At 38.9% G+C, this 26,626-nt stretch overlaps 1 protein-coding gene across 2 annotated transcripts in view; it reads left to right on the forward strand.

Moving 5' to 3' along the window:
• FGF12 (fibroblast growth factor 12) overlaps positions 1–26,626 on the forward strand; it is a 527,052-nt gene that overhangs the window by 179,928 nt on the left and 320,498 nt on the right. The window contains exon 1 of one of the 2 annotated variants that reach the window (XM_041002927.1): positions 2,510–2,683. The exons of the other annotated variant lie outside the window; for it this stretch is intronic. Within the exon in view, the coding sequence (XP_040858861.1) occupies positions 2,593–2,683 (91 nt within the window). The 5' untranslated portion in view covers positions 2,510–2,592. Of the gene's footprint in view, positions 1–2,509; positions 2,684–26,626 lie in introns of those variants that run through there. 2 annotated transcript variants of the gene reach the window in all.

Below are 26,626 nucleotides of genomic sequence, written 5' to 3' on the forward strand. Positions count from 1 at the left end.
GAAGTCAGAAGATTCACACTTCATGCTCCCTATAATCAAATCACAGAGCCACTGTGTTAGGTCTTAGTGATCTAACACCTAGAACACATGGAAGGAAGTGATAGCATCTTCCCTTACACAGATAATTAAACCTATTAAAGAACATTCACCTCAATGAGTCCCTGCAGCAGCCTTGACAGGTGGGAAGACAGGCTCATGATGGCTAGGAAAGTTGATGTTTAGAAAGTCATGTGTATTTTAATTTGATGCATGGACCTGTCAATTCTGCTCTAGCTCTCCTGGGGGAGCGAGTGTCCTATCCTATTCCCTTTTCCGTTTTTCCAGCAACAGCACTCTCTCAGAGCAAACACAAAAACAAACAAACAAAATAAAACAAACAACAAAAAAAGCCAGCTGTAGGCCTTACGTTCTAGGGAAGGGGAGCACTACTGGAAAACTCTATCTTCTGCTGTCGCACTAAGACTATTTTTAGATGTTTTCCTTTTGCTAATTGTCTCTCCTTCCTTTGGGAATTTTGATGGGTACATCCCCAGATGAGCCAGGTTTCTCACTAATTCCCACAGAGGCTGAAAAGATGAAGTCTGCATGGCTCAGGTGGCCCCTGGGCCTCAGAACATGCCTGGTGATGACACGGTGGTGACCTTATGAAGACCTTCAAGGACTGTAAAGAGCTCAGCACTTTGGTGATCCCACGGAAGAGCATGATTACAGAGTGAGGAGAAGAGAGGCCTCACCTCCTTCTTGGTCTTGAACCCACTCCAAATGACTTCCTGCACCTCGGTTCTGAAAAAGGGGGTGGCTGTGGGTTCAAGCTATCCTGCCAATGCTTGGTTTTTCTTTCATAGCTTTTGGAAAGGAGACTTCTTCCTGACAGTTTCAACCTTCACTTCAACCTAGAGATGGCATCTGAGGAACTCAGCAGGTTCTAGAGAAGAAAAGAGGAAGAGGAGCTAACAGCGTTTTTCACTCCTTTAGGGAGAAGGGCTAACCGGGTCGTGGGAGGAAGCCAGGAGTCAGGAGATGTGAAGAGGGGAAGGTAGGATTTGGCTCCATTTCTGGCTAATTCTTCTAACAGACTTTATTCAGTGAATCACCTAGGAGCTGCTGAGGTCGGGCAATGGACTATCGAATCAGAAATGTGGATAACCGTATGGTCCAACCCCTACAGGTCAAGGCTGTTACAGTAATTAGCACTTCATACGTTTTTGTCTTAGTTGTTGTCTGCTTGTTTGTTTCCTGAACCTCAACAAGGGCTGGGTAAGGCAGATGCTAGCATCACTTCTTCTAAGTGCAGAAAGGAGGCACGGAGATGTTGAGTATCAGTCAGGAGGAATCTGAACTTGTACTCTTTACAAGTTCTGTACTTTGAAAAATGTACTGTTTCTTAGTTTGCTTAAGTCCCTTTTTCTCCCACTGAGATGTCATCAGGGCATGTCCTATTCCATGGCCCTCATCCTGTGTATGCTTACTTCATGTATGGCCTTTGGGACTCGACGGCATGATGTTGCTGATCTCAGGGGGAAACAGGGTTGCAGGGACCTGTAAGCGCAGGGAGAAGCTCCCTGATCAACTTCACCACCTGACAAAGGCAGAGCCCAGCTGAACCCTCACGCTTAAGCCCACCGCTGCTGCTGTTGGATTTCCTGCCACACCTGTCTTGCCCTAGCTAGGTCTGTCTTCAGTTGCAGGCACACAGCAGGATGCACTCAGGCTAAGTTCTTCCAAAAGCCCTCATTTCCGCACCCTTTCCACACCCAGAGACGGTAAGTGACTTAGCCAAGGTCATACAGCCCCAGACAGAAAAGACCAGGCGTCCAGCCTTCCCTCCTACGTTCTTAGGCTCCCCCAGAGCTTTCCTTATCGTAATCCCTCCTCCCTGCCCAGCCCCCGCTTCCCGGGAGTCGCTTCTGACGCTCGGCGGCCTCCAGGGTCCAGTGCTTCCTGCCGGCGCGTCTCTTCCGCCCGATTCCCTAGCCGGAGTCACCCCGGCTCGGCGCACAGCCCTCGGGAGCGCAGCCTTCCGGGCTGGGCTGGCTGGGCCTCCCGCCCTGACCACGCGGCGGCCCTCTCCTCGCACCGCAGTTCGGGACGGCGGTGGGCCCGGAGGCAGGAGGGCCAGCTGGGTTCCCCGCCCGTCGCTCCGGAGCCAGAGCAGAGGAGCTGCCCCAAGCCCCTTGTCCTGAAGGGCAGGGGGCGTCTCGGGACCCTGTCCCTCCGGACGTCGACACCTGCCAGGAACCCCTATCCTCGGTGACGTCCTCCGCGTCTTCCGTCCACTCACCCGCGCGCTGACGAGCCGCCTCCTTCGGAAAGTCCCAAAGAGTCACGGAGCCCACGGAGGTGGGGCGCAGCCTCTGGCTCCCGTGAGGGCTGGCCCCGGTGGAGCGGTGCTTCCTCCTGCCAGCCCGGCCGCGGCGCCTGCCGCGCTGGCTGCTCGCGCCGGGGCCCTGGGCGACCCATGTGCGCCCTACCCTCTGCCTGGGACGCGCGCACCATGGACTCGCGACCCGGCTTCCGAAGGGAGGCCGCCTCTTGGTTGGACAATTAGCGCAGGTGGGCGGGGAGTCGAGAACCCCACGGGCGCGCTTCTCCATGAAGATTCTTGGGCTTTCTCTGAAGAAAGGAGTGCATATGCTGCAGTGCCTCTGTGGAAGGAGCCTGAGGTCCAGCCACAGCCCGAGCGGTGAGCAGACGCCCCTTCCCAACCCCCACGCGCCCGAGGCCCCCTGGCCTGCTCCAGGCCCTCCTCCCCGCCCCCTCGCCTTACTCAGCGCGCTGGGTGTCGGAAAGGAGGCGGTGCCCCCCCTCCCCGGGTGAGGGGTGGCTCCGCCGCCGGTTTTGCCTTGGGGGTGCTCGCTTCCTTCCTTTCTTTTCTGTCCCGGAAGTCCCTTTCGCTCCCGGGAACGCGTTAGCTGTCACCGAGCAGTGACTTGGAGTCAGGTCCCCCTGTGAGGGCGCGCGGCGCGACCTGCTTTCCACTTAACTCGCGACGCTCCGTTGGAGCCTGCAGGGGCGGCGCGCGACGTGGAGTTGTTCAGTGTCCCCTCCGAGAAGTTACGGGTATGTCTGACAGGAGAGGGGACTTTTAAAAACAGGTGGTCAGCAAGACAGGTGTCTTTTCTGATTCTTGCTTAGTCCAAAAAGTAGGCGTCGGGAGGTCAGCTGGAGTGCGGTTTCCCCAAGGGAGCGAGTGATTTCTGTCCTCGGTACTGAAATGGGAGCGTTCCAATCAGCCCTAGGCTTAAGCAACTGGCTCCCTCAGGAGAGGCCCAGGGAAGGAAGGAAAGATAGACCCTTGCTGTATTTAAAATAGTAACAATAATTATTATGATTTAAATGAAGACATGCCAAATTAGAACCAGACAAGTGTGATTCATTTCTCCTGAAGCCTTGTGAGTGCTGGGTTGTTTCACTGCGTTTCCCCTCCCTCTACTGTTCATCTCTGTAAGGCACAAGTTCCTGTAAAGTGATTGTCTATTAATTTTTCCATTGACAATTCAGCTCTTGTGCTTTTTTGGTATTTCTTTGGCAAAAGTGTGTGTGTTTGTAAAGATAGGGAAGGCACATTATGGCGCCTTTGTGGAAAAGAATGCCTTGTTTTGCTCCAAAAGTTTCAAATAACTTTAATTTTCAACACTTTAACGACGTTGTGATAGATTTTGTACTCAAAACTTGGTATGTGATTTTGGAGAATCTGATTCATTTCGTTATGCCAGCTATTTTCATTTCTGTTCTGGAGCAATGAAAATTATATTTAGGGAGATTAAAATATATATAGGCTTCATCCATCCTTCCTTTAACTTTCTGGTGATCAAAATGAAGCTACTTAGCTACTTAAATAGATCTAATTAATTTGTCTGAGACTGCATCTTTGAAATAGAATGAGCAGTGGCATCTTATAGCTGTGATTTTATGTTACTCAAAATATTGTTTCCTTAGTTTTTCTTGGCCACCATATTTGTGTTAGCAGATACCATGGTACTGTATTATAAACTGATGGACTTGATGTTGAAATGTGTGTTTTTGAAAGCCAGTAGAGTTGTACTGTTTTTATTCTGTTATCCTGGCTTATATTAAATACTTTTTGAGTAGTTTGTAACTTGAAAGGGAATGAAAAGTTTTGGCAGTTTATGTGGTATTTACTAAAGGCAGGATACCGATGCTTGAAAAAGAAAATAAAGTTCATTTGCTATCAGTGACTTTCTCAAATAGTCACCGGCTTAGACGAAAGGAATAACCAATGTGATTGGACAGTGTAGATTTTTACAAACCTGGACATTTGAGTTTAACTCTCTAGTGATAAGGTGGTCACATTATTGTGTCACTGAAAATATTTGAAATATTATTTTTATCTAAAAACAATAGGAATGATAGCACCTATAACCTGGTCTCCATATCTGACTGTCACCTAGGTTTAAAGAAACTGTTTTCAAGGATTGCACTGCATTTGTCTAATTGTGGAGGTCTTTTAGTACAATTAGTATCAATTTATGGTTAAATATGCATGATTCCAACAATAGTACCTACCTCTAGAGAGTTGTAAGGATTGGTTAATAAGAGTCAAAATAATCAGTTGTGTTTCCTTTATATGCCAGGCATTCTTCTAAAGCTATATGGCTGTGTTTAGATATTACTATTACGTTTCATGTTTAAAATATTTCTCTTATATGGTGTCTGCCGTTATCATGACCTTACGCTCATTCTGCATATAGCGTTCCTATGCCCAATGTGCACATGAAACACTGTGGTAAAGACATCATAGTCGTGAAAGCTGGAATAACCCACTCTAGATTTTTTTGTTTACCTTTACCTAAAGAAAAATATTTTCAAAATGTCGTACAAGTAGTAGCAGACTTATGCCAGCTATTCCTTCATTGTTATTTTACATTTGTGGGAACTTGTGAGAGTGACATAATTTGTTATAAGAGTTAAAGATACTCTCTAAACACATTTTTGAATTTGGAATCATGAATATTTCAACATCTGATTGAGGTTTTATTATGTAATTAGGGCTAGAGAACTGAAAATTAATCCTTGTTTCAGCTGAGATTTTAAATAAAATATTTATTGGTCCTATTTTTCATCTGCAAAAATTTATTTTTTAAATAGTTTATCCATGGTACCCTACAGATCCTCTGTACTACCATGTGATGGAGACGGAATGAGCAGCCAAGTGAAAGGCAGTTTTAAATATGTCCTGGGGACTTTAGATAGTCCTTATTTCTTATGTTTTTTCACTTCTCCAGATGAAATTATATATTTTTTTAGTGTGTGGTGCCAGTTCATTAAAAACAGCTTAGAAATTAAACACTAAGAAATTCAGCGAAGGATATCCGCCTCTTTTATCAACGTGATAAAATATGGAGGTTTTAGTTCAAAGGGATAGTGAAGCAGGCTCATTTGCCTAAAGGTGAAAAGTAGTGACTGAAACAACAACTTTTACGCCTGCTGATTTTCTTCCTAAGACATAGTTATGAGAAAACCAAAGCATTCTATCAGAAGGGTTGAAGACTGCACAGGGAAGGCCATTTGAATGTTGTGGAAAAGGGATTGTTGTCCTGATAATCACGCTCGTGAGCAGGCTGAGGAACAGCAAACGAGAGCAGTGCTGCGGGAGCAGCTTCCTGGCGTAGTGTAAGTGTGTAGGTGCATTTGAGCACATGCGTGCTTGTCTTATCCCTTTATGTTCAAAGAAGCCACTTCTTTATGTGAACATGTGTGACTTGTCTCCACTATTCAATTAAATATTTGTCAGCAGCCTGAGGGTTGTCAGATATTTAAAGGTGGAGCTAAACAATCAGAAAAAAAAATAACTCTTCAATCTGATTAAAAATGTGCAATTAAAACTCAGCCATACCACTATTTTCAAGCACAACACAAGCATTTAGTTGAAATCCATCCATTTACAGTCATGTTTCATCACACACTTGCATATCTGTCTTACAGAATGGTCACGGGATCTCAGAGAGTGGCTATATATTACAAGCTTAATTTCCAGGAAACAATTATCATATTAAGACACTAAACAATTACCCAAAACTGTATCTTTGATTGTAAATATCCATAATACATTTTAAAATTTGTGCCTTTTATTCAAAGATGTAGATAATAGATGCTTTCCCAAACTGGGACAAGTGGAAAATTAGGATATGTTGAATTTCAATTCAATTTCAGAAATGTACCAAGTCACAATATGAGTGACAAAACTACACCTTATAAAGGAATATACTAAACTGAGTTACTCACGTTTTTGCAATTTTAAAATATGAATGATATTAGTGTAAAACTACCTCCAATTATCCAATCTTGGATAATTTTAGTGAAGGGTAATTAGTGATATTCATAATAATCCCTAATTATTAACTTTATTGCAGAATTTTTCTTTGAGTTGTTTTTATGCCATAAGCTCAAATCTTTTCATTGTTTCATGATGCTCCAATGACTTAACATGAATATGAGCATGTTTTCAGTGCCATAAATAATTAATAAAAGCTTGTCAATTTTTATAAATATTGGTGTGAATGTTTTTGTGTAGAAGTAACTCAATATAACCTGTGTTATTTTTAGTCATTGTAGCATCATGCCACAGAAAATCAATTACAGTTTTTGTGACTTTTATTTTCAAAGAGACTTTTGTTTTTTAACATGAGATTTTACAGGGTTAATGTCAGAAGATTAAAGACATTAGTGCTCATGATAACACTTTGTTGTACTTTTAAGTGATGGATTTCTTTTTTTTCTTTTTTTAAGACTTATTTACTTTTTATTGGAAAAAGGCAGATCAGATTTATGGAGAGAAGGAGAGACAGAGAGAAAGATGTTCCATATGCTGGTTCACACTGCAAATGGCCTCAGTGATGGAGCTGAGCTAATCTGAAACCAGGAGCCAAGAGCTTCTTCTGCGTCTCCCACATGGGTGCAGGGTCCCAAACCTTTGTACCATTCTCTGCTATAAGCAGGGAGCTGGAATGGAAGAGGAGAAGGTGGGACACAAACCAGTGCCCATTTGGGATCCTGGTACTTGCAAGGTGGTTTAGCCATTGAGCAATCCGCCCAAATGGTGGTTTCTACTATGTGCAAATATACTAACAAACCTCGTTTCTAAAAATCGGCATTATTACTTTAGAAAATTTTAAGTTTATAGAAAAATTGATTAAAAATGCACAGATATTTCATAAATTCAATATCCTACAGTGCATAATCTGCACTATTTTCCATCCCCTCCCCCATCTTTTAGAGCAGTATATTTGTTACAGTTGATAAATCTACATTGACACATCATTATCACCAAATGTCTGCTGTTTATATTAGGGCTCACTCTTGGTCTTGTCTAGTCTGCATGTATTAATAATGACATATCTCTCGCATAATAGTTACATTTGGGATATTTTCACTGCCCTAAAAATGTCCTGTACTCCATCTGTTCCACCTTACATCTATTTATTCCTCCATTTTTAGCCCCTGGAAACTAGTGATCTTTTTAATTTCTTCATAGTTTGCCTTTTCTAAGAATGTTTATGCGGCTGGAATAGTCCTTCAAATAATTCATAGAAAATTAAAAGATAAGTTTATTTTCTTGCAAAATAAAATTTATGCATCCAGTGTGGTCACAGAAAGTTCGTGGAAATTTTGCATTATGAAAAACTCAGCAAGGATTTCAAATTCTCATACTAAAATAAGTTTGTCCAATAATCCCATTTTCCACAAAATATTTGAATTGTTTTACATAGTGTGTTATTTTTGCAACATTGGACTTTCTGTTTTGTAAGATATATTTAAATTCATTGATAGTGCATTTTTAGCACTTATAATATTGCATTGCCTGAGTAAACTACTGTTTGTAATCCATTCATTCACTGGAGGTGACTTGATTCTTCAGATTTAGAAAGTGGTACATAATTTTTATAGATATTGATCTGAATGTCATTGTTTAGAAATAGATTTTTAACTCATTTGAATAAATAATAATTAGTTGATCTGTATTTAGTTTTGTAGTAAACTGCCCAACTGTGCTCCAAGATAGCTCTATGAATTTGCTTTCCCACCAACAGGGAGTGTGAGCTCCTGGCTCTCCATGTTCTCATCACTATCTGATGATATTGGATTTTGAATAGACTGCTATCTCACTAGCATCGTAGTTCACAAACCCCTAATGGCATGTAATGCTGAATATCTTTTCCTGTGTTTGCTTCCCAACTTTGTATTTTCTGTGGAGAGGTTTGTGATCATGTCGTTTGACTACACTTTAGCTCATTTTCTTTTTGAGTAACTTTTTTTTTTCACTTTTCTCTAAAAATTTTGAGTAATTTTCTCAGGCACATTGTAGGTTGTTGCTATTTCACTTCACTTGAAGTTAGATTATTGCCACATCATTTACATTGACAAATGAAATGTGTGAGAAGTGACACTTTTTGACATGTAAGTTTTAATGTTCACAGCACATTTCATATCAAGATTCTTTGCTGCTGCTTATGCACAAAAGCATTGTTGAATCCGCAAGCCTCTATTCCTGAGGGTGTGTCAAGAACACATCCTTGCCATGTGAGCTAGGATGAGCACGTCATACAAAGGAGTTAGTAGCTTGGATTTTTATGGCAATTCCCTATATGGATGCCAGTTGACTGTGGTATGAACAGACTAATTTAAAATAATACAATTTAGCAGAAGGTTTTTGTGCTGTTTAATATGTTTTCCAGGCAAAGCACTCTGATTTCTCTATTATGCCATTTGTATGTGTTGGTATCTCTCTGTGGTCTGTTTTTGCTTGTTTAAGAAGTTTAAACCGCCAACAATGGTTAGAGATAACCCTGGCGGAAACAGGGATCTGGAAACTCAATATGGTTTTCCCATGTTAGTGGCAAAGAATCAGCAACTTGAAACATCACCTGGTGCCTTCTAGAGTCTGCATTATCCCAAAGCCTGACTCAGATCTGGAGCTGGGAATTGAATCCAGATGCTCTGGTGTGGGATGTGGGTAGCTCAATTGACATCACACACACTGGGTCATATGCACACTCTGTCATTTAATAATTAGTTAGCACATCAAATTGTGTACATTTGTTACGTACTTTCTACTAAGTCGCCTGAGTCAGGTTGCCACCTTGTGCTTTAAATGGCTTTTTAAATGATGTGATAAACTTCTGTCATGTTATTCAGCAAATTCTAATTATTCTTTCATAGTGTGATTTAATTGAAAGAGTGTTTAAGACTGAGTTGCTCCTTTATACTAACCCTGAAATATGGAAATTACCTGTTGTTGCCTCAGTCATATCTGCAAAACAAAACAAAAAACTTTGTTACCTGAAAAGCAGTGACAGTGTGGTGGCTCCCGTAATTTTGTAGTTTTGCCAGGCAAATGAAAATGGAAATAAAAACTGCTTTTTTTTTTTTCTTCTTTTACCTGTAAAATAATAGTTGTGTTCATTGAGAAGAAAGCCAGGGTGGTACTCTGTGATGTAGAGATTGAAATCCATGCCTGAGAATCTCATGTTTCTGATACCCTGGAGGAGGCAGATGCATTCTGAAGCCAAGGGTGGTTGCATCATGTCAGTTAAGCCTCCCCAAATGGCATCTCTCACTTCTTTGTCCCCTCTTCAACAGAAAGTGGAAAGGTAGAAAAAATATATATGCATACACACATACAAACACACTTATATGTACATCATGTGTCAGTGGCTTCAGATGTTGTATTATTCAATTGAGCAAATAATCCTTGAGGTCTAATTGCATGCTAGATTATAAGTGAGGTATTAAAGATACGTATCTGGAAGTAAAAGTTATCATACGAAGCAAGGCATGATCATGATAAAGGTGACGTACTTGAAAGCCTTAGCTTGTTTCGGTTTAACATACCCTTACCTGATTGAATGGTGAATGATAAAAACTTTCCCACGAAAGGAACAATTGGCGTGGGATGTATGTTGAACCGTCTCTGAGCTTGAAAAGCACTTGGGAATTCAAAAGAATGTTTTGAGACATGACATATGTAAGCTGGAATAGTAAAGAGGAGGACATCTGATATTTTACTAGCAAATAAAAAGAAGATAAATATGTGTATGTACATATATATATATATGTATGTATTTTTAAACAAAGATAATCACTCCGTAATCCAATTCTAGCATAATTAGAGTTGGTTATTTGGAAATATATAGGCTAATTTTCTGATTTTTACCCTTTCTGTTCCTACTTGAATGTGAACCCATTATTCACAGCCAAATATAATGCATCAGCTTCTGTGATATAAAAGTTATAAAGGAATAGCCAGAGTTGTCCAGTGAATAGTTACAGATTTGCTTTCCCAGATTCTTGGAATTATCTTAAAACAATGGGACTCTTTGGCTTTGTTCAACTTAATGTATTGTAATTGCTACCTTTATGCACTTTCTTTTCATTTGACAGTGTTAATAAGGATGTCATGTCTGAATATTTTTTAAATCTATTAAATGCTGGACATTTTAATTTCATAGGTTGCTGATCAAAAAGATTCTGTGAATCTGCCAAGACAATTTCTTGTTGAAATTGTGCATCTTATTCATACATAAGCTAGTACCATCTACCCCCTCCACTCATTACTGTTTATAGAAATGATAGCATTGCAGTTGGTGTCACTGATTGCCCATGTCGTTGCTTCAATGAAGCCAGCTGGGATGCGTTTGTGTGGTCTTTAAATAAAACTTAGTGGCACAAAATGAATCCTTTTTATAGGGGAGAGGGGTTGTTGCTGGATGTATTCTTTTCTAAGGCATTAATTATTTGCTTAGTTTGGAGGAACTTGAGATCCAGTGAATTGGCATGTTTGCTCAGGGTATGACCTTGGCACTAAGGAACTTGTGAGTAAATAGCATGGTTACAGTCTTTAGGAAGCCAAGCTCACAATAGTAGCAGTGGTCTCCTTTCCAGACCATGCTCTAGCACTCTGTAAACAGCTCAGTGACTGGAGAGATATTCAGTGTGCCAATGGTTGGAGCTGCTGAATGTCTCAGGCCAGAAGAGTATGTTCAGGAATTCTGGGCATATGATCTGTGCCTTTGGGTGCAAGAGGACGACCTGGAAGTGATGAGAAATGGAATTTGTTTTGTGGCTTTTCATTTAAGGGGTTGTACAGTAACTGTGTAATGGAGATTATCATATCCAGATGTGAGGGTATGATGCAGTATGCATCTCTACTTCCAGATCAAAGATGAACTGCCAATGAAACTGTTAACTATATCTTGACAGTAGGATGCTGGACTCTCTGCCATTTTCCATGTCCACATGATGGACATATGACTATTTATGAAGAATTACATTATAGTGATAATATAGGGGAACTTATTTGGGGGTGGGGGACTTGAGGAGGGAGTAAAGAAAATCCCTGGGCCTATGGAACTGTATCATAAAATGATGATGATGATAATAATCAATTAAATAAAAGATAAAGTTGGTGATGCATTTTCAAAAGTTTCCAGAACATTAGCAAGGGAGGGCACCAATTACTGCCTTTGATATTTTGATGTGAAAGTGTTCTTTGAGATTGATACAAGGATGTCTTTCCTTACAGAACACAAATCATTAAACTAAAGATTCTCCATGTGAAGGTGTCTAAGTTTATATAAACTCACTCACCTGAAAAAAATCTTTATCTATTATCAATCTAAAAATGTTTCTTTCAGTGGGTATGTGTATGAAGATGGGTTTCTTTTCTAGTGAAAAATAGTGATATATATGCTTCAGGTTATACAGCTGTTCCATTCATAGCAGAAAACATTGAAAATGTAAAATTAGTGTATAGAAATAAAAACATGTTTTAGCCTATTCTCTGTTTCTGCAACAGACCCATAACTGAACATTTTGTAAAGAACCAGTTTGGAGATTCAGGAGCCTAGTGCTAACATCTCTCTGGCTCTGGTGAGGCTCTGACAATGGCATGCATCAAAAAGGCAGCACAGCTTGCAGGGAAGAAAAGTCACTTGGTGAGACAGGGAACAAGACCAGAGTGAGCTTCCAAACTTTCTCTGCTAAGAACTAATCTACTCCTTCAAGGCCAGCAGCACTGCCAGGAGACAGCACTAGCCCATTCATGAGGGCAGGGTCTCCATGACCTGTCCGCCTTGCCCTAGGCTCCACTTTCCAACCACTTCAACACTGACACACTGGGGATCCAGATTCCAATACATGAGCCTTTGAGAAGCAGGGAGAAAATAATATCTAAGCCGAAGTAATACATATATTCAATTGCAAAATCCCCCCTTTTAAGGCAAAGAAATTATAAAAGCTTGTTCTTGAGAGTTCTTTGGAGAAAGGCATGCTTTGTGGAAAACAGGAAAGGAGTTTCTTCCTTTTTAGCACACAGACTTTATAAATCAGGCTGTAGATAATGAGGAAATTGTGGAACAGCTGTACCATATTTGTAAAACTCGATTGTATTCAAAACTCCAATGAAAATGGTGTTTTACAAAAGATTATTCCAAATATGATTTCAAAAAGTACTGTATTTATCAGTGTACTATCACTGCATATTTAGATCACATCCCCTTATTTTTTTTTTTTCCCAATGATACAGTTTCACAGGCACAGGGATCTGCTCTTCCACTCCCTCCATATCTAACTTCTCACTGTTTTTCTCCATTTTATTACAATAATATAGTGGTTCGGTAACAGTCACAGTCCAACATTCTGCTATTTAAGTGTATCGTGGCATGGTAGGTATAGATAATGGTAGAAAATCTAGTGTTCTATTATCAAGACATATATAACAGTTTCATTTGGCGCATGTTTGCATTTGGGAGTAGAGAGGCATATTGCACCGTATCTTCACTTCCTAGTACGTCAGTCTCCATTCTACAGTTCATTTATGAGAGTATGTGTTTATACGTGTCTACCTGTGTATCTAGTTATCTTTCACTTTACATGCCGGTTGCATTGTATCAGAAAGAACATATGGCATTTGTCCTTTATGAATTGGGTTATTTCACTAAGTATGATGGAATCCAGATAGGACAATACTTAAGGCCAGAAGGCCAACAGGTAGTCCTCAGAGTTTGTATTTGCAGTACAGTGGAAAGCAGCACCTGTTTAAGTTATACAAAACTTTTGCAGACAAAGCAGAAATTTACCTTCTGGCTGTAACACTCACTGACTGTGTTATTGTGGCTTACATCATTTTCCTGTGCTTCAGACATGAAATGGGACTTAAATGTTAATACTGTTTATAGAATTTTTCAGAAGATTAAAAGGTATCAATGTATATAAGTTTCTCGACTTTCCTTATCACAGTTGGAGTGCTTTAGTCGGTGCTTGGCATTTTCTGGTGTTCATTTCTTGCCTTGCTTTTTTCTGTGTTGTGAAATGCTAAAGGAATTCTTTTAGTAGTGTATGAATTACCCTAATTGATTTTTTTCTGGTTTATGGCATGGAAAATGTGCACCAGTGATGAATCTTTGGATATATTTAGCATTTTTTTTCTGCATGTTGAGTTTTTTGCCCATTATTTAAAGCAGTCCTTTATTCTAACAAAATGCAGCAGGCATCTGTGTCTAGCCAACTTCATTTGTGAAGATTCTTGCTTGTTTGCATAAAGTCAGAACCACCATAACACTAATACAATTATAAAAAATTGTGATTAGTGATGTCATGGTAAAAATGAATGCAAAATCACATTGGAGAGTAATTTGGCTGTAATAAATATTTTGAATGATATTTTAAGTGATTTTGTGTAGCTGAATTTCTCTAATTATGCATAATTAGTTCTGCTTATTATTGTATAGTGCTCACTTTTCAACTCTTTCTTATATCGTTAGATTAGTCAAAGGATCAGGACAAGAATATAAAAAAATCATGTTAAATTTTAATGTTGTAGAATCGGTAAAATTGAAAAACATTCCTGACCTTATCAGCCCACTACTGAATAGTAAGTGCACTGTAACATTCATGTTGGGATAGGTAGATTTATTTGGTAGACTGCTAATTTTCAATTCCTTTCCTTTGCATTCTCATGAAGTAATTCCTAGGACATACTAGTATTTCCACATTGCACCAATTTTTGTTTGTGTTTATATAACCTTTTTAATCAGCCTTCTTTGCTCTGAACCACTGAAATACAAGAATTTTGGCACTCCTTTCAATCTTAAAAAAAAAATCTAGACTTTGGGCCATTAGACTAATTTCCTGGGTCTTGAGGAAAACAGGAATATGCAGCACTGCACAGAATGGAAATCTGAAGACAAATATTAGCTTTAGGCCCTTCCTTAGGAGAGCCCCCAGGCCACTTCTCATTAAGATCTAGTGTGTCTTTGCATAATAGGTATATATTTTTTTCTTATTTTCAACAATACTCCCAGTGCTGGAGTTCATGATCCTGCTCTAATTCTAAAGGTCATTTTTTTCTTATTGCTGAAAGACTGACAAAGGAGCATCAAAGTCATTGAGGAGAAACACTTTCACTCATAGAAAACAATCACTGTAGTTATGAGCACATTTCTAAATACTTGGTTTATGGTATGCTAAATGGTGATTAGGGAAGAGTAAGAGCCAACTGAGGTAGCATTCTTCCTCCCTAACATCTTTCTATAAGGTAGATTTCCAAATGGATCTTGCATGATCTTTTTGGCACTATTTGTTCCCACACACTTTATGGACAAGCAAGGCAGGACAAAGAGTATAAAGATTTTCAAATAGAATTGAGTAAAGTTTGGAAAGAATTCTTTAACTCTGTATGAACTTGCTTTTGCCCAATATGTATCCCATTTGAACTACTAAGCAAAATAACATTTCAGGTGGAAGCATCTACTATTATGATGGTGGTAGTAGGATTTTTGGGGAAAAAAGGAGTAGAAAAATGATTTATATTTGTGTGATTAGGTTGTCCCTCTCAAATAAGTTTCTATGTGAAAAACAAATTCCAATCTTTTTATATGGGAGCAAAAATTACACACACTCAACTATGTGTGTAGTTATAAGAGTTTAAGGGAATGGCCAGTGTGGTGCAGGAAGTTAAACCACTGCTTGGGACATCTCCATTCCATATTGGAGTCCTGGCTCAAGCAATTGAAATTCTGCTTCTGATCCAGCTTCCAGCTAACTGTATGAAAGGCAGTGGTTAGTAATGTAAACATGTTGGTCCATGCCTCTCACATGGGAGAGCTAGATGAAGTCTGTGAGTCCTCTCTGTAGCCTGGCCCAGCCCCTTGTGTGGCCACTATTTGCAAAAATAACTAAAAAGTGGAAGAAATCTGCCTTTTCTTTCTCTTGCTTTTTCTCCAATTTTTTGTGCTCTATCTCTCTCCTTAAAACTCTCTTTCCCCCTTTCCCTTAGCATCCTTCAGTGCCTCTGTCTCTCCCTCCTTGTCACTCCCTCTCGATCACTCTGTCTTGCAAATAAATGAATAAAACATCTTAAAACAAATTTTAAAGCTCAGACTCATTGGCAATGCTACTACTTGAAGAGTGGAATACTCTTTGTTTAGAGAAGCAAAGACATTATGGAACATTGATTTCTTCTTTTTTTCAGCCAACATTACTAATACATGCATCATGTTTAATGTGCATAGATCAACTCTGTTGTAAAATCGCTAATGTTTTAGTGAGATATAAAAATACGTCCAATTAATCCTAACAGAGGCATCAGTAGTATCTAAAATGTGTTGTTCTTCATCTGCATTGTCATTTTCTGGAAGATACTGCTACATGTGCAGTAGATTTAAATTTGTCTGAGTTTATTTTTCTTTTAGATTATCTTCTCTAATAATTACTACTGGTGACTGTGATTGCCTGCATATTTTCAGTTCAAGTTCTAAATGTATAAATTAGGTAATAGCTAGTTTCCATTACTCTCAGCTGAATTACTCTAGCAGTAGTTAACATTAGGCTCACCAGACCTGGATGAGTCATCATTTTTGTTTTGTTTTCTAAGATGAAATACTCATGGATTCCATGATCTCAACTTGAAATGATGTTCATAACATTGGGATTGAGAAGGCATAAGAAGGAAAAGGAGATTAAAAAAAACATGTAGTCTATTTTCAAGATGAAAATATGGTCAGAGAATAATGTAATAATACACTGATGATGCAGAATGAATGAAGTGATAACTTAATAGCTTTGTCATTTATATGTTTTAAATGAATGGAACAGTATCAATACAATTAAAATCATTGCTCTCAACCCTACTCCTGTCCCAAATCCTGTTTCTTCAAGTTACGGGGGTATTGACGTGTATGTATGTCTTTCAAAGTTTGTGTTGATGTTCCCTATGTTTATCACACATGGTTTTGTTATGAACATTTTATATTTATGTAAATAGTATTCAACTATACTTACTTCTCTAAATCTTATTTTTCATGCAATTTTATGTTCTTGAAGTTTATTCGTGTTCATATCAATTTAACAGTTTAGAAAAATATACTAAAAAAAAAAAAAAAGAAAAGAAAGATGTGCTTTGCAGTCTGCTGTGGTGACTGGGAACTTGGGCTGTGGAGCCAGACTGCCTGGGTTGGACCTGGTTCTGAGGCTTACCAGTTCTGTGATCTTGAAGAAGCACATTTGTTTCCTCATTTGTAAAACAGCATCTACCTTACTGGAATTGTGATGAAGAGCAAATTAAATGTATCATGTGTATTTCACTTATAAATGTCTATTAACTCATGGTAGGAGAAACAGCCTTGTTTAGTTGATATTTTTTGATCTTTTATATCAGGCACCATACTAACTAGAAAACAATGCTATGTCCTGAGTTGGTTTAATCAAAGAGGCATTTGGGTATTGAACGTAGTCAAATATGAAGTAACTGAAAATGCGGAAGTTTAAGATTCAGTAACAAAAAAAAAATTTCCTTTCTGTTTAGGCTATTGTACAGTGCAGTAGCATACAGAAATACTGCAGCACCTGTTGAAAAATTATTTGACTTTATGGTGATGGTGATGGAGTTTGGTTTTGCTTTTTAGCGGTTTCATAGGCATAATTGTGAACAGACTTATGTTCAATTCTGTTTGCTTTTGATTGTATCATACACCTACTTTTCTCAGAAAGTTAAATAAGTGTTCTTTGTCACCATACTTTTTACATTGAGAGGAAATGGTTCTTGCCTCAGGGGAACCAGATGAGTATGTGACAAAAAAAAACAAATCCCTTTAGGGATATAAGAAGAAAAATAAATGAAACAGAATAGGTGAAATAGAGAATGCCTTGCATCTTCAGAACTGCAGCAGTTCTACTTTCCATCCACCTGAGCCTCCTTACGCTCCTTATAAATGAAACTAACTAGCTCTTTCATGAAGGTGAAAGGGCATTCCAAGACAGATGTTAGGGTCCAAAACTATGGTATGATGGATAATGCCACTGCCTGTAGTTCTAGATCTTATCCAGGTGCCCACTCATGTTCCAGCTGCTCCATTTCTGAACCAGTTCTCTACTAATGGCCAGGGTAAAGCAGCAAAAAAAAATGTCTGAAGTGACTGCTTGCTGCTATCCAGGGAGTGCCCAGCTCTGAGGGCTTCAGCTTGGCCCAGCCCTGGCTGTCGAGGTCATTTGGGGAGTGAGCCACTGGACATAAGCGCTCTCTTTCTGTTTCTCTCGCTCTTGTCCCACTCTCTATTTTGAATAAATTAATGGATTTTTCAATGAAAGACAGGCATTGGAACTGAGTTTTAGCTTTGTCTTGATTGATTTCTTCATCTAGTGATGCTTTTGGCACGAACACTTTTCCACAATTTTTATATCTCGTGCTGTCATCATCACTATAAAGACATTGGGAAGTAAAAGAAATACCTGGATTGTGATCTTCTCGTGAGAAGACATCAACTACAGTATTAGACATAATTATAGTATTTGGGATCTAGAAACAATAGAAGGAATTGAGCATTCTTTTTTATTTTGTGAAGAAACCAAGGTCCAGCGAGCTTAAGACAGCTGTTCAAAGCCCCAAGTCTGTGAGAAATGGCTAGATTTTTCATTCAAAGACTTTAAACTCAGTGCACTTGGAATTTGGAGACTGATGACCTGAATTGAAAATCAGTTCCTTCATTCACTGATGCATAACAATAAACAAGTGTCATAAACTCTAGGAGCTTTGCATGAAGTGATTAAAATCATCCTTGTATCATCAAAGAACTGCCATTGAAGTTTAAATGAAACACTGTGTGAAGCATAAAAAAATGTAGTATGATGACCAAGGTTGTCATAGTGGATGCATTTATAATGAAGTCTTCATAAGAAATAAATCTCCATATTATGCTGTCTTGGAGAAGGAATTGATGGAATCAGCCAGTTACACAAACATGGATTTTATCTTCTTTTGAATAGATTTTATGTAGCCCAATAGCTGTTTTCTTGCACACAATTTTTTCTGGTCTGCCTTATTATTGTGATGCATAAAAACAGCATGATCCCCATCAACTAAATGCAACTGTAATTTTGCCTTCTGAAAAGTAATAATGTGATTGAAGTGCAGACATTTTATTGACTTAAGCTTAGGTCACACTCTTCCATTGGTGATTAGTAACTGGTGTCTTGTAAAGTGACAGGTAATGGACTCCAGCCTCCACACTAACTTCTGTTGTTAAGGGCTTGTGTCATTCTATTTGCTAGTCAATTATGAGAAACTATACACTCCATCAGGGTTTAATTTCTGAGACCTTCAGGAACATATATGTGGGAAGTGGAGAAAACAGATGGGCTGCTTTTAGATTGCAGTAATCACAATAATGAATAGCGCCTGCCAATGAAAATAGCATAGATATAAGGAAATAGTGAAAAACAAAAAACAAACAACAACCCCCCAAAACCCAAAAAACACCTCACATGAGCACTAATGATCAGACATATATTGATGGAACTGAGTGCCTAGAACATGCTGGGCTTTGAGCAAGCAAGGATAAATCACCTCCTCTCTCCAAGGAGCTCATTGTATGGCAAAAGGTGTAATTGTCAGATTAAAGGTTGGGTAAGTTTACCGTAGAAGCAAGGAGACATTAAGGAAGTTCCCTCTGCATAGTGATGTGAGATGTGTGGGGGACAAGGGGTAAAAATGGAGCAGAGGTGAGGGCGTGTGGGCGTTGGTGTGTACATATGCCCACATAGTCATCGGGTTTATCTGGGCATATGTCACTTGAGTTACATTTTAAGGAATATGCAGGCAGCTGCCTGGCATGGCAGATGATGAGAACGAAAATTGTAGTGAAAGGGAAAAATACACATCAAGGCACAGAGACAAAAAACAGCATATGCTTCAAGGCTAATGAATTTGTTCATTCTGTCATTCATTCTCTTATTCATTTATTCATGACTTCATCTTTGCCAGGTACTATCCAAATTGCTGGCGGCTCAGTGGTGAGCAAAAACATTGTCTATTTTGAGTGCTTACTTTCTAGTGCAGAAGTAAAATAATAAATAACTAAACAACTAACATGCATATACTATAGTGTCAAGTGGTTGTAAGAGGCTATGAAGAGAAATAAATGCACTAAGGGATTAGAGTGAAAGGAAGAGCTCTTTAGCTAGAAGAATCTTATCTCAGAGAATGGCTTTTTAGTAGAGGCAAAAGGCAGTGAAGTAGCAAGCCTGCAAATACCCAGGGAAAATTTGGTCACAGTGGGAGGAGTAGCAAATGCTGGAGTCTGAAGCAGAAACAGTGTTTCATATTCAAATAGGAAAGATGGTGAAGCAGAATCAAAGTGAAGGGAAACAGTAGGAAGTTGTGTAAACAGTGACAAGTACTTTGGAATTTTTTTGGATTGTTATGGGATTACAGAAAGTCATAGAAGGTTTGAACAAGTCTGCAGTAGCTATTCATATATCTTTAAAGGTTTATTTATTTTACTTGAAAGTCAGAATTATGGAGACAGACACACACACACACACACACACACACACACACACACAGAGGGAGAGAGAGATCTTCCATCTACTGGTTCACTACCCAAGTTGCCACTGCAGCCAGGCTGGCAGGCTGGGCTGGTCCAAAGCTGGAAACTAGGACTTTCTGGTATATTACATGGGAGTGCTAGCATTTAGGCCATTCTCTCATGCTTTCTCAAGCCATTGTCAAGGAGCTGAATCAGAGATGGAGTCAGGAAGCAAACCAGGTCCCATATGCGATGTTGGTGCCTAAGATGGAAGGATGGCCTGCCTCTCACTGCACAGGCCCCAGCATTCATATTTTAAAGAATTTATGCTAGTTGCCATTTGAAAATAGAGGTAATGGGAAGGCCATTTAGTGAATAATTACGGTATGTCTGGAGAGAAAGTTGGCGTAGTGTGATACATGGTATTCAGGATATACTGTGAAGGTGTATTTGACAGAATTTGCTAACAAATTTGCTTGAACAAAAGAATGGTACCCTGCATTCTGAACTGAAAAGCAAAGTAGAGTTACTTTGATATGAAGAAACTCTGGTCTTATTTTGAATATGGTTGAACTTTACAAAGACTACAGACGGTGGATGCGTAAAGAGAATGTTGGAATTTAGAGCTGCAGATGTGGGATGTGTGATTCATCAGTGCACGCATTACATTTAGGTCCACACACTTGAGTTCATTTAATCCTGAAACAGAAGAGATTTACAGAGTTCAAATTCTCTAAATGTGTTCTTTCCATATAGAGTTGTGCAAATCAAATAAGTAGAAGATTTTTCATATAAATAATGTAGATTTGCATATATATGTAATTATTGTGGAAATTATTGTGGAAAGCAGCGTTTTGTAAACACAGTTTTATTCTATTTGATGTGAATAGTTTGAGGAAATTATTCACATTCCACTGCTTATGATGTGAAAGTGAAGATAATTAAAACAGGTGAGAGTTAATATATATGTTCCTGCAAAATTCATGCATATAATGCATTTGTCGGTGTCTGTCTTTTTTCAATACTATTTTTCTTACATTTCTGCAGAGATTAGAATGCTTTTTGGATTATGGTTAACGAGACTATAGAAATTATGTATTATCCTTGGCCCCCAAATTATTTTCTCTACAAGTTTCAACAATGTAGAGTAGCTCTGGTCGTCACAGGCATCTCCCTCTGCACACTGCTGAGTTTCATTCTGTCCCACAGCCTGGGGGAGAAAGCTCACGTGACAAGGGAAAGAGAAGGATGCAGTGGGCTCTATTGTGGTACTGCATGCTGATCACAAAACCTTTCCATGTAGGAAAGAGACAATATCTGGCCTTGAGTACAGTGATTTCAAGGGGATATAATCCACACAGAAATGTTCCCTGGAAATGATGACTGATGGGTTTGAAAGCATGACTCATAAGGAGCAGGTGAAGACTATAGAGATATGTAACCTAGAAAACAGAGGTTGAAACAGAATATGGTGTTCTGATTTCGAGGAAGCAAAATTAGGTTTGATTGATGAGTTTGAAAGGCAGCGTAGGGCTCAACAGGAAGTACAATGACGATAATTGTAGAAAACACACAATGGATGTTGTGACTGCTTATCTCTTCCCAATTCCTGTGATTATACAAGCAGATGTTGAATATAGAGTTATTTCAGAGGAGCTTAAGCATCTTGTATAAAGCAGAAATAGTTGATCTATGAAGTCTCTTCTAGCTACAAAACTTTGATCAAATAAAAGATGTTGTGAGAGAAAGAGCTTGCATACTTTTGACCTTTAAGGGGGTTGTAAGTACTTAGAAAGGATATCAGTGATGTATATATAGTGTGTATATGTTATATTTGTCATATACAGACATGGGTATACTGAATGGTAGAAAGAATGTTTAGTTTAGAAGGTGGCTAACAGTACAGAATTTGATATTGCAATTCTCTGTAAGTCACTGACTATGTGTTATTCTCCTGCCCTGTTCTAATATAAGGGATCAGAAGTATGTCCTCAGTATATAGCTTGGTCACTTCCAGATGAAAGAAAACATGTCAGCTTCTGAGGCCTCATTGTATCTTCCTTCATGGAGTTAATTTGCTGTAAAGTAATAAAAATTTTAGCACACAACTCTAAATAGGTGGATAAACTGAATGGAAGTAGCAACAATTTCATTCATGGTCATCTAGTTAACTACAAGTCTATTGGACATGCTTAGCAGGTAACTGTGCTCCTGATGCAGAGTTGATTGATGTTGCTGGAAGGAACTCTGGAGAAAATGTAGTCCTTATATAGATGGGCAAGCTCAGGTTCAAAGAAGAAACCTTCTAATTAGCACATAGTCTCAACAATTAGACCAAGACTCTGGACCCCTGGTGCCCATTGTGAGGGACATGCTGAATTCTCTATGTCCCCTTTGGTGTTCTCAATTTGCATGATGATATGTTGAAGTGATTATTTTTTAGTTATCTTGAAAATAAATTTATCCATAGTTTTGCTTTTTTGTCTCTATAATCCTGAAAGTGAATTGGAATATTCTTGAAGCTGACCCAGAGGAAATTATTCCTATGGAGATTTTTCTTAGGCCAATAAATATGAAATGAAAAAGTATCTTCTGATGCAGTAGCCCAAAACTAAAGGCATGAACCACCTGTATGAAATTGGCATGTCTGAATGCTCTGTGTATTTTGAATTTTGTTATAAATCAACACACTTTAGAAAAATCAATTTAATAGTATAATCCATTAGTAACAGTATGAGGAACTTCAAAGAGTGCTTAATGTGATTAAATTAAAAGAGAAGATTGTATTGGAGGAAAACAACTTTGAAATCCATGAAATTCTTTTTATAGTATTCATGTCCATAAAATATTTGGAGGCCCATAATATCTGTAAAATGACAAGTTTAATATGCTATTTTTAAATATAAAAATTACTTTAATATGGCTTTAAAAAGTTTTACTGAAGTGTAACCGATAATCATTTTATATACCGTAACTTGGGAAATACTGAAGAAGTGATACTATTTCAACAAGTTTCTGCTAATATATAATAATAATTTTTCTTTTTTATCCTCCCCCACCTGATTACCAATTTCTCAGTAATTTAAAAGAAAGAAAACGAAACCCTTCCCTTGCATGTGTATGCAGACACACAAAACATATGCTTACATACATACATTCATATATGCATACACACATACATATATTTCTTCATAAGGGTAAATAAAGTAAGGAAGGGAAGATTAAAAATGATTTATTAGGGGCTGGTGTCGTGGCCTCCTGGTTAAAGCTGCCACCTGCAAGCACTACCATCCCGTATGGACACTGATTCCTGCCACAGCTGTTCTGCTTCTGATCCAGCTCCCTGTTAATGGCCTGGGGAACCAGAGGAAGATGGCCAAAGTGTTTGGGTCTGAGCCACCATGTGGGAGCCTTGGATAAAGATCCTTGTTCCCAGCTTCAGCCTTGCCAAACCTTTGCCATTTCAACCATATGTATCGTGAATCAGCAGATGAAAGATCTCTCTCTCTGTCCTTTCATTTCTCTCTGTGACTCTGATGTTCAAATAAAGAGATACCTCGTTAAGAAAAAATAGTTTTTTAGAAACTGGATCAATCATGTTATATTTTTACATAAACTTATGATAAGAATTTCTTAACTCAAAAAGATAATTAAAAAGTGTGACAAACAGGTATTTCCTTCCTCATCTTTTGTTTGCAAATTCATTCTCGTCATGGATAGAAGTAAAAGCTACCTGAAGAATTCTTTTAGGTGACAGGAAGATACACGCCAAAACAAAATGACAGAACATTCCAAATTCAGGCTTTAAATCTTGAGGCTGTAGTGTAGAGGCTCATACATGTTGCGTTCCACATGATACTTGAAGCAATCTCTCTCTTAGATCTTGCCACTCTGAACTACATTTACAAAAAAGAAATCCCTGTTGCTTGGTGGTGAGAAAAATCTTGATCCCATGTAAGAACCAGAAATGTTTAAAATTGTTAGGGAAAGAGAGAGAGAGAGAGAGAGAGAGAGAGAAAGAGAGAGAGAAGTGTGTGAACAATCCCACTCTCAACTGCTGGCTCATTTCTAAACACTGGCACAGACTGAACTGACTGGCCAAAGCTGGGAGCCATGAACTCAAACCAGGCCTCTAGTATGGGTAACATGGAGGTGATTATTCTACTGAACCCACCACTTGCTACTTCCCAAAGTAAGCGTTACTAGGAGTCTGAATTCAAGAGCTAGAAAAAAGAGGTGAAGCTGGATATAATTCATGGGTCTCCTAACCAACAGCTTGACTCCTAAACAAAGCATTGGAGCCCCAGCTGGATTGCTTTAGAGAAGATTATTCCAATCAGTGAGCATTGTTTCCTGTAATCCAGTCCTAAGAAGCCTTATTTTATTCTCTTACCATCCAGTAATTATGGTGTGCCAGATGTGCAGTGACATGTGGACTAGAAGACACTAGAAGACAATGAAGAGCCATGTGTGCAATTTGTACAGTGCTTTAAATTTAGGAAAACATCAACGTAGACCAACCTTAATGTTTTGGGAAATGTAGCATTTATATGAGGCAAACATTACCATTCTCATATATCAGAAGAAGAACTTTCAGTAGAAGTAGTGAGGCTACCTGTATAAAATTCCATAGCTGAAAACAAAATGAAATAATAACTTGCAAGTAAAATTTATTAGTTCTAATTCAGTGCATCTTCTATTTTGTTTTTGCTGCCTCAGAATTTAAAATATTTATGTCATTAAATTATGAAAGATATTTGGTGCATTGCAGTATAAGACCCTTCCATTAGAGCCTTTGGACTATGGAGAACTGAGAGATTTCCATATACAAACATTTTAATACAAAGCAGAAAGGTATGTGTGTTATGGGGCTTGTATGGAGAATTACATGATGGAACAAGCACAGAAAGTAAATTTGAAACAGGAAGTTCATAAGAATGGAAATTGAGTTGTGCATGAAAACTTGCTTTGAATAATTATTACATATCACATACAGAGACATGCATAAATCATAAATACACAGTTTGGTATAATTTCACAAAGTAGACACACTCGTATAACCATCACAGAGGCTAGAAAAGAAAACAGCACACGCATCCAAGTGGCTTGTTTTATGCCTCCTTCCTGTCACTACCTTCCCAAGGGCAGCAATTATCCTGTTCTGAGCCACGGCTTCATTTGCCTGTTTAAATGAGCAAAATAATACAGCACACCTTTTCGATCTGGATAGCTTCTTTGAACATTCTGGAATTTAATTTGTTGCTGAGTACATAATAAATATGAGTTTCGGGTGGGGGGGTGTGTATTTCGAGAAATGGGTTTGCTGAGTTGTGGAATATGCCTATGCTCACAACCCTTTGGATGGAGGAAAAATATGGAAGATAAAGAACCTCACTGAGGGAGGAGGAATAATTTACAATGAGCTATAACGACTGCTGGGAGGATTCACACTGACGCTCAGTTGGGGTGGCTGGGAAGCACCGTGCTTGAGTGTTGAGTGTAATTGTGGCAGATAGTTTTGGAGAGAGACAAGGTAAGAGTATTTCTGAGAAGCCTTGAGCTGTTACAGAAAGACAGTTGCATCAGTTTGGCTCCTATCCAAGTACTAACCTGGCCCGACCCTGCTTCTCTTCCCAGAGTACATGAGATTGGTCATGTTCAGGGTGGTATGGCCGTAGACGGGTTGCGTCAGTTTGAAAGGCATTCAATTTTGTGTCACAGGAGACGTCAGTCTTATTATGATGGCCATTTTGTTCTCAAATATTAAGAGATCAAAAAGTAAATGTTTTATTGATTTTTCACACAGAACTCAATAATAAAGACCAAAGTGATGTCTTTTTTTATTTTTCAAGATTTACTTATATTTATTGGAGAGGCTGATACACTGAGAGAAGCAGAGACAGAGAGAAAGATTTTCTGCTGATTCACTCTCCACGTGGGACAGCCGCTGGAGCTAAGCTGATCTGAAGCCAGGAGTCAGGAACCTCTTCTGGATCTTCCATGTAGGTGCAGGGTCCCAAGGCTTTGAGCCATCCTCTACTCTTTCCCAGGCCACAAGCTCGTTACTGGATGGGAAGTGAAACAACTGGGACATGAACTGGTGCCTATATGGGCCCCTTGCACATTCAAGGTGAGGATTTAGCCACTAGACTATTGTGTTGGGCCCCTAAGTGCTTTCTTTTTAACTTTAATAAACTTAGCAGGTTACCATTGGCATTCGTATTTATTTATATATTTATTTCCAAGGCTTTGGGCCATCCTTCATTGCTCTTCCAGGCCATAAAATGAGATCTGGATGAGAAGTGAGCACCCAGGATTTGAACCAGTGTTCATGTTGAATCTCAGCACATGCAAGGGGAGAATTGACCATCTGAGCCATCATGCTTGCCTTCTTTCTCTCCACTGACCCACCCCCTATCTTACTCAATGTTTTATAACCTCAAGATAGTTACCTCGGTTATGGGCACTAAAGTCTAAATTCAAAGCTGTAGGAAAGTCTTCAGGGTGACTTAACCATATCAGTTCTTTTTCATCAGAGGAGCAAAGTTTCTTTATATCATCCTGAAGATTTTTTGCCAGTTTTTAACTGCTAAAAGTAGATACTCCTTTCTAGAAGAGAGGCATCAAAGTTGTAGCATGATATTATTAATTTGGGTATGATCTGACTGATGCATTGTCTAGACCCAAGTACCTTGTTGCCCTGGGACGGGGAACTCTTATTGAAAAAAGGAAATCATTGTATTTCCTTGGGCTATCATAACAGTGATGAACTGAGAATGAAAAATGGATTTAGGGTGGAATTTCAT

The sequence above is a fragment of the Ochotona curzoniae genome, unplaced genomic scaffold (genome assembly GCF_017591425.1).
Source record: "Ochotona curzoniae isolate NIBS_2020 unplaced genomic scaffold, NIBS_Ocur_1.0 scaffold_2587, whole genome shotgun sequence".
Lineage (NCBI taxonomy): Eukaryota > Metazoa > Chordata > Mammalia > Lagomorpha > Ochotonidae > Ochotona > Ochotona curzoniae.